This window comes from Bacillus rossius, chromosome 1, assembly GCF_032445375.1.
Source record: "Bacillus rossius redtenbacheri isolate Brsri chromosome 1, Brsri_v3, whole genome shotgun sequence".
NCBI lineage: Eukaryota > Metazoa > Arthropoda > Insecta > Phasmatodea > Bacillidae > Bacillus > Bacillus rossius.
The window spans coordinates 75043285-75052988 of NC_086330.1; the positions used below are offsets into that span (position 1 = coordinate 75043285).

The window sequence follows — 9704 nt, forward strand, 5'->3', positions numbered from 1 at the left end:
ATGAGACCCACTTATAAACAGGATATCCAGCATCAAGGAAAAAGAAATAACGTGGAATTGTCAGGGAATTTTGACTTTCTGGAAATATCAGGAAACATTAGGAATCATGTTAGGTCAAATAATTTAAATGAAATTGTAACATTAAGGTGGATCCAGTATCATTAATCAATTTACTCTGTCATGCATATTGATTTGGGTTCTGTCTTTACTTGCTGCAATGCTGGTGTGCCAGTATCATTGAGCAAAGGCTTATTTTTGTAGCACATGTGGCTGAATTAAATCTGCGATGTGACATGAAATTGAAGAATCCATAATTGACTACGGCAATGTTAAGAAGTATTTTAAATATCTCAGTTTTGCTCAGTAAAATATTATAAAGGTTTGAGATAAGTCAAGGTAAAGCTGTGGGATTTGCTGGCACCCTGATGAAGTGTTGGACCCAAGAATTCAACTTTATGAATAAAAACTTTATATCAAAGTTTTGAGGACAAATTAAACAGACGAGTATGATAAAAGGAAATATTTTTTTTTGTCTAGGACGACGATCCTCCCGCAGCCAGAGAAGCTGAAGACCATGCTGGACCAATTCCGCAGCTTTCACCTCAAGTTCATGCAGCAGTACAAGTAATTCCCGCCTGCTCCTGACCTACTCTCTGTGTCGTCGTCGTGTTCCGCCCCCAGAGGCGTGGGTGATTGTGCGTGCTTGCGCTGAGTTGCGTGTCAAGACACTACCTGCAGTCTTCAAGGGGCACATTTCTGCTTGGGGTGAAAGAACTACCAAATGTTGCAAGGCTGACACGCTTTAGAAAAGTTATGTTACAGTTACTATGATTGGGTGCTTTTCGAAGCAACATGCTAAAATTAATAACCAACAACTTTTACTAACTGTGCTTTTACACTTAATTTGAGCATTTTAAGAATGGTATCTTACTATCTTTTGGCATTTTAAAATTTTAGTACTATAAATGATTGTAACACTATAATTTTTCTCAGTACAGTTGATATGTCGATGAAATTTCTTGCACGATAACTGAGTATTCAATCATTCAAATAGAGAAGAAAAAAATGCTCTTTAGTTAAGTAGAGCAATGAACACAGAACTAGCTGGTAAAAGTACAAACCACAGTTGGTTTTTGAAGCACCCAAAGCAGTACAATGTGCCGTGTCAACCCCTGATGTTAAAAAAAAGTTCAAATGTGACATCTCAGAATTTATGGTGCTTGCTACATTTTATTTTTGTGTGTTGTTATTTAAAAAAAAAATTTGTCAGTGTAGTCAAAACTATTTTTAAAATATTCTCATGACGCAAGACATATTCTCAGCCACCAGGAGGTGTGTTTTAGTGTAGGCCTGTGCCGACTCTTAAAGTGGGTTGTCATGTAGGTTTTTATTTTAAACTGGTTGGAGTAGCTTTAGAATTTTATTTTTACTGACAAACAGGATATGGGACAGTGATTGGTGCAGTATGTAAGGTCAGTGTTCTATGACAATGTTCACACGTACAAAAATTAACCAAACTTTTCTTCCCAATTTTAACAAATGTAAATTTAAAAAAAAAATTAATTAGTAAAAAATTAGGATGATTATGTTTTTGTTTACCATTTCTTGGGAAACTGTTGTTTCTGTGTATTCATTCCAAAATGTGTAAACACAAACATTACTTGCAAATAATCAAAACATTAAGGATTGACACCTTTAGCAGACTTTTATTATTAATTTGAGAAATTTTATGTTTGCTGGATGCTTACAGCCTAGTGTATTCCTCAAGTTTCTGTAACATTTAGAGAATTTATAAATTACTATTCTTATTTTTGTTTCTGCTGAATATAATAGGTTTGCAAAGTTAATTTCGTAAATAGATCATACTGAGGTGAAAATTACTCTCTAGTCTAGAAATTAAACTATATTAATAATTTTTTTCTTGCTATTCATTGTGTGTGAGTGAGCTTGCCGATGAGTAAATTTAAGTTTGAATGTATTCCGCCTCCAGTACATATATATTATGTACTACATTTGATAACAGTTTCGGTGATATGTGCGGTCTGACAAGAAGTCTTCCCATCCTCACAACCTGAATATTGTAATCAGATTTCTCTCATCTATTTTATGCACTTGCCATTGGTCTAGCAACTAGAACTAGGTTTTCGTAAGCCAGAATACAGAAATTAATGTAGAAATAGTAAACTTAAATCAGAATTTTTTATGTCATAGTTTTTGGTCTTTATTTAACTCCCAATAATCAATCTGTGTAACCTATGCCATATTTAAAAACAGCATAATTTAATTATCAACAAAGCTAAAGAATTTTTCAGCATACAAAAATTATTTCATTCACTCAATATTTTATAGGTAATTTGGAATATTTTGACTTCGATTTTGAGACTGTCCAGCAACATGTAGATGGTACTTACACTCCTATCAGTTTTCTATTAGAAGTGGATGACATAAGACACACCTTTTTATTATGAGTTAAAATACTTTAGAACTGTATCTTGCAAAAGCTTCTTAATCTTCTTAAGAATGTCAAAGAATGTTAGTTTTATTTTGTGTGAGATTACATTCATGTGTTGAGTATTTCTAACATGGGTAAGTATTTCAACATTTCAACATATCGTTTATTTGCTACTAATCTCCATCACTTAAAGATAAATACTGTCTGACAATCTGCAGGTTAATGTCAATAAAACTTAGGCAAATGTCAATCAGTAATAATATTGTAAAAAAATTGTATGATGCCTGTAGCACATGTATGTGAATGTATCATTTGTTTAAATGATTTAAGAAAATAATTTGGGTGAATTAGCATTTGTGGGGCCTCTCAAATTGTTGTCAAGAGATTTGTAACAACCCAAACATTTGCTTTACAAAACTGACTACATATCTACATAGTTACTAGATATTTAAATCAAATTTTTTACAGATTTAGTTAAGTTTTATGTAATTTTAAATGTTGATATTTAAGCTATTTTATGACAACTACTTCAAGTAGAGTATATACTCCAAAAATGGGAAATTTTTACTTAAAAATGTATCTGGTGTTCTTAGGCTCCAACTGATGATTTTAGCAATCGGCTTATATTTAGGAAATACATGATGAATTTAGACCTTTTGTGTTCTTTATCATTTTAAGATTTTTAAATGGTGATAATTGTATGTCTTAGGTACAACTATGATTATGACTTTTTAAGTGTTATTTTCGTAGTTTATACCTTAATTAAAATTACTTTTCTTTTAAAATCAAATAAGAATTCACTATCTGAAAATTTTCGTATGTCTCATTATTTCTTAACCTTTTGGAAAATGAGGGAAGATGGATAATAGAGTTCAATTTTAGAATAAAGTAATTGTTTTTGGTCTTGTTAATTGTTTTCTGTCTATTATTATTTCTAGTCAAACACCTATTGTAAGGCTGGTGCCATAGATATTCCTGAGCCTGTAATTTAATTTAATTGTGAATCAAAAAATGTTAGTGTGGTGGTGATTATTATTAATGGTTAGTATTTACATGCTGTGAACTATGTTAAATGAAGATGGTGCAAGACCAAATTTAAGTCATTTTTATTATTTTCTGTATTGTGTGAGGATAGATTTGTAGGTTGTTACTGAAAGGATAATGTGCAGTGGAGTGGAAATCAAGTGAATCAATTGTATGGGCATGCTGGTAATCAAAATATAATTGAAGCTTTTTCCTGGTATATGTTTTGGTATTCATTATTAGGTGGAATTTTGTTTATTATATTAATCCTTTACATTATTAAATGTATTTTAAGCACTATTGTGATTTAGTAAAAAAAATAGAGATTTTATGTAAATATGACTACAGCTTGATTAAAAAAAATGTATTTACAATGTTTGCCGTGTATTATTCTATTTCTGCCTGGTATTTTTTTTTTGTAGCATATTTTAAAAACTGCTTAGGCCAAGTGTACTATGGGACTATGGATGTATGCAGAATAATATGTAATCTTAAAACACATGAATCTAAACTGTTGAAATCCAATTTAATAGTTCAAGAGTAAATTTAAGTGGGCTGGCAGAGGGAATGCATGTTCTTATTTCTATGTTCCAAGTACATTATTCTCAAAAATTGCAATCAAAGTTAAAATGTTGATTTTTTTCTGCTAAAAAAATTTTAAAAAAATTATTTTTGGTACCTTTGGGCTGAAATTAAGAACAAGAACAGGTAATGGTCATTCATCGGGCTGCATAGTTCCACAAATTCTGTGGTCCAGCATCAAGTGAGCCGCTCTCGCTCGGATCTGTTTGGGTGTATTCCCGCTGTCGGCCTTGACAGCCAGGTCACATAATGCGCTGGCTGCATTTTTAGTTCCTCAGAGATTATCAGTAGTCAGTTTTAATTTCAGTTCAGTGTATCATGAATTCTACCAGGTTACACTTCACATTTTCACACTGGCTATTTCAGTTAAAACTATATTGACCTTTGATAATCCAGAAAACCTGCCATTGCTGAGGTCTTCAATGTGCCGGGAGCAAATGGTGTTCTGTTCTCAAGTTTTTTTGTACCTGTTTTAGTTACCTTTAATATCCATGAGATGTAGTACATACCTAGTTAAAAAAATTTAAAGAAAGATTTATTTACTTTTTTTCTCAAAAATTTTGATTTTCATTTTATGGTTAAATATTGCTAGAAACTGATCTGAATAATATTACAAATTTAACTAAAAAATTAATTTAAATAAAAATAGTTTTGAACAATATGATAACATGGCTAGGTGTCCCAGTGGCTGCCAGCTAGTTGTACTTGCCCTTGTCCACTTCCTGTGAGCCCTGTACTTGTTATTATCTCTCCACCCCTTTTCAAAGAGCCTGCAATTTGAGAATTGTCCGTAAGCAAACAACCTCTGATCAAGGAGTGGATATTGTTCGTGCCTTTACCGAAAAGGGCACATTCAGGTGGTGCTTGTGAGTTGGAACTGCAAAATTGAGACGTCACAGCTTCCGTGCAGTCTGCACGGGCGTGAAGCCCCATGAAGCGACTTGAAAAAGAGGGGTAAAAACGCAATGCAGAATCTGTCAGCTTCCAACTTACTGCATTTCAGCTTGCATTTCCACATTCCATATCTGAAGTGAAGCCTTAGAAAGCTTTGAAGGATGACCATGATATTATGTTTATTAAATAAATTATATTTTTGTTAAAATTTTGTACAGTGAAAGCAAAAATTATTTTAAAGCAAATTATTGACATTTTAACATGTTTTCATGATGAACATGAGCTATGGAAATAAAAAAAAGAGCATAAAACATAAAATTTGTTTTATACGGTTCATACAATTTGTAGTTGTAGTGTTGGTGACATCTAGCAACTATCTTGCATTATAAAAACAGTGATTTTCCTGTGTTAATTGCATCCTTGCATTATTATGTCAGTTGCGTAGTTCATAAACCTGGCCTCAGCTGTACTATAACACAATATATTTTATATGTGACTGCTAATATTACTCTATATAACTTGAGTATCTTAGACTTGGGAGAAATATTTAAACAAGAATATTACAGTATCACACAGATCAGCAAAACTATGTGTGTTGTAATAGGTCGAAGTACTGTAGTTCTTTGAGGGGAAAAGCACATATATGTCAAATAATAAAAACAAAACAAAACCGACATCATGCAATTATGTATTTTGTTGTGTATACTTAAGTCGTTGAAAACATACAGTAAATTATATAGTTTTAGTAATATTGTATACACACATCATTTACTGTAAAAGTGTATGTCTAGATCTCTTTTAAACACGTTATGTATGTGGCTTTCAGTGTAATAAATTTATAATATAACCTTAATACACAATACCTAAAACAATAATTATTTTATGGCCGAATGAATACCTTTGTATATAAAATGCGGAATATAGGTCGGACACCTTAAAAATAGCAATTGTTCATTCAATTTAGGTCAGTTTATAAGCTTTCGAATATAACACACTGTTAATAGTTTACTGATATTTTTGAGTAATGAGGTTCGCTTCAGCTATTTGAGGCACAGTGGTAGTCGCAATAAACTTTCAATAGGCCCACTGAGTGTGTGTAAGAACCAAAAATTACATATAATGTTTCAAGATTTGTTGTTTCACTCATAAAGTATACCTACGTGTTGGATGAGTTTTATTGCTGATAGTCACGTTTTAACAGTGTCATCGCGAGAAACAAGCAATATTGGGTAAATTTGTAGTTTAGCTGTATTTGCGGAAAAAAAATGTTAAAATCCGAAAATACTTTTATTATATACTCTTTAACTTCCTCGTTTCATTAAACCCGGCGGAGATGAGTAATTCCAAATACTTTACGAGATATTGAATTTTTTAATTTTCATAGTTTGGCGATATTTGTTAAAAAAATTTTAAACTTTTATTATATGCTCTTTAACTTTCTCTTTTCATTAAACCCTGTGGAGATAAGAAATTCTAAATACTTTAGGAGATATCGAATGTTTTAATTTTCATCACAATATCTGTCCATGTGGCGTTCACCATTGTTTTTTGTTTACGAGTATGATTTTTTTTTTTTTCGCGATGTAGGTGAACGACTACATCATTTTCTACTAATGGAAAAGGAATTGTACCCGCCTCTAACTTAGGTGAGTTTTTAACGTTTCAAATTTTAATGTTTTATTTGTTATTTGGATATTGTTGCACAAGTAATAAGTAACAAAAAAAAAAAAGTGAGTTCCTACTGTTCATCCTTTGTCCCGGTTTGTTTGGTCAGGTCAGTTACATTATAAATACTTAAAACTAAACAACCATTGTAATATGTATCTACTATATTACCGAGTTCTAACACTGTCCGCCCGCCGTGTGTTACGTTTTTACCGTCGTTGCCTAGCAACAAACTATAATAATGACAATCCGTATGATGACCAAGGAAGAAATAATGTTCAAAGCTAGTTGCCGTTACGGTGTACACAATTATTTCAAAAGTTCATTTATATTTATAATGTTCTATAATCTCAGGGAATGTTTTTCTTAAACTGCTCCGGCGTAGTTCGGTAAGGTATTTCAACGAAACGGTATCTACTCTCAGGACTACTACTAGTCTTGGTAACTCTAGCGTGTGAAAATGTATAATTGAATTTGTTAAAATGTCGAAATAGTTCACCTTGAAGTCCTAAAGTCACTAGGGAAACGTGATATAACGTGGCGTCACCTCAAACCGTAGTAGCAACAGCCTACCTTAGCCGATGGATGCTGGGGTCCAGATGTGAACTGAGATATCACACTCCCGCACGTAATAATCGCGGAGATTATTACACACAAATGTTCACGGCGATGTCGGGAAACCGATTTAACATGACAAGAGTGTCAGTGCGCGGATTATTAACAAAATATCCCGATTTCCGAGACACCGTCGGCACGGCACGCACTCAGGACAGCCATCCGGGAAACCTTCTATATTTTACATTGTCGCTTTCGTACCGGCCGCTCCTCGACCGGCCAATCACGACGCAACATCGCGGAAACGGCTGTTGAAGTTCTAATTAATTTCTTTATTTACTGAAATGGCTTAAATTAGCGCAAATAAAACGTCCAAATGTATTTAAAATTAAAATAAATAAGTCTGGAATGTTTACTGTTTATACTTGTAACAAATAAAGTTTGTTGCTAGGCAACGACGGTAAAAACAAAAACGTAACACACACACGGCGGTCGGACAGTGTTAAAACTCGGTAATATAGTAGATACATGTTACCTACACCATTAAAATTAATTCACATTATTTTTAATGTCCGCTTAGTTTGAAAGTATTTATTATATAACTAACCTGACCTAATCGACCATTTTAATTAATTGGTTATTCACGAACACACGGCAAAATAAAAAAAATGGCGATGGTCAAATGATTGCACAATGCACAAGTCTTGTAATGCAAAATAAGAACGGCGATATCTCCTAAAGTATTTGGAATTTCTTATCACCACCGGGTTTAATGAAAAGAGGAAGATTAAGAGCACATAATAAAAGTATTTTCGGATTTTTAACATTTTTTTTCTCACAAATACCACTAAACTACATAATATTTACCTTAACTGTTTATTTAATTAGTGGAACGTATGTAGACAAGTGATGCGAAATGTGCAGAACAATGTACTCGCGGAAATTGCCGCTCACTTAACAGTATCGCAGATAATCACAATGTTTTATGTATCAAACACTTAAAAACGTTACCTACTAAAACACTTCGCTAATGTTGCTAAAAGTCAAAATCCTTGTTTGCACATAAAATCTAATGGATTCAACACCAAATAACACCGTAGCACTACTCCATATTGGATGCTAAAACATTCATTTTTAATAATTTAAAATGTTCTTAATTTAACAAAATGCTACTTCCTGATTGGCTGAAAAGCCGTGAGATTAGACGTTTTCCCAAATCAATATAACAATAGAAACTGTCAACAAATATGACATAAGTGTAAAATAACACAGATTTAAAATAAAAGTATAATTAAAGTGTTACATTTTATAATATAAAACTTGTCGCGGCCTCGTCTCTGGTGAAGCTGTGGAGACGGGGTGGACGTCGCTCGGTCGTTCAGTTGTGTTGTTTGCCCGGCGCCAGCTCTTCGGTAGAGCAGCCTCAGCCTCACACTCTGAGGCGGGAGTGGACCGTTCGGCCCAGTGCAGCTGACCGAGGACGTGCTGACAAGGAGTAGCTAGCAGGAAGATAGGGTGTAGAAGAGGGGATGCCCGCGGTCTCACGAAGAGTCGCTAGCAGAAAGGATGGAAGTTGGAGAGAGGGATGCCCGCGGTCTCACTAAGAGTCGCTAGCAGAGGATTGCCCGCGGTCTCACTAAGGGCCGGTTTTATGACCTCCGGCTAAAGTTCTGGCTAAAATTTAACCGCAGGCTAGCTCTTATTTCGGTTTTATGACTCCCTGTTAACGTCTACCTACCAGTTAAAGTCCCGGCTAACCTAGCGGGTGGATGAACCGGCCGCTAGCTGCTTAACCGGAGGCTAAGCAACAGAAAATAAAATGGCGATGTATCAGGCGAGGTTAGTTGTTGTTAGTGATGATGACTATTTGAGGAATTCTATTGAATATTTGCAGGATGCGATGGAATAATTTATTACTAAATGTAAAATGCTTCGCTTTCGTCAAAGTTTTATTAAAAATTACATGGCATGAAAGTGTAGTCACGCTTTTCTATTCTCGTCGAGTCGTGTATTATTATTTGACTTTAATTGATCACGAAGTACATAAACGTATGCTATGTATATAAACTTAAATGTTCCTGCTTAAGAATATGTGTAAATAAGTGAATTTTAAAATTGCAAAACGAGGGTTATTATTACCGGTAGGTACCTATAAAATGCGTGTTTTCGTGGAAGTTGTATCTGTGAATTTTTATTCGTAATACAGTGGACATATGCCGGGAATGAAATGCACTTCATACGACTTCAGACGTGGTTATAATTCAATAAATACAATTGAATGTGAAAATAAATGTTACCCAATTATCCCTTCCCTATTTTACAAACCATTAGGTACTTATTATCTACCTGCCACGCAAGTGAAAAACGAAAACAGCACTGGAATTATTCTGTTTACCGTATCCAAGTTTATCCCTTGATCCTATCGGCATGACCCTTTATATGTTGGTCTTGTTTTACATTATACTTGCTGTTTTAATTTAGAATGTTGAAAAATCCTGTACACAACACAAAATACCTAACATATCACGATGCA

The 9704-nt window shown here is 33.9% G+C and overlaps 1 protein-coding gene across 1 annotated transcript in view; it reads left to right on the forward strand.

The window, feature by feature from the left end:
• LOC134537939 (alanine aminotransferase 1) overlaps positions 1-3849 on the forward strand; it is a 54342-nt gene extending 50493 nt beyond the window's left edge. Inside the window, exon 12 of the mRNA XM_063378928.1 lies at positions 538-3849. Coding sequence (XP_063234998.1) covers positions 538-628 — 91 coding nt within the window. The 3' untranslated portion in view covers positions 629-3849. The remainder of the gene's footprint in view (positions 1-537) is intronic.
• The last annotated feature ends 5855 nt before the right edge of the window (positions 3850-9704 follow it).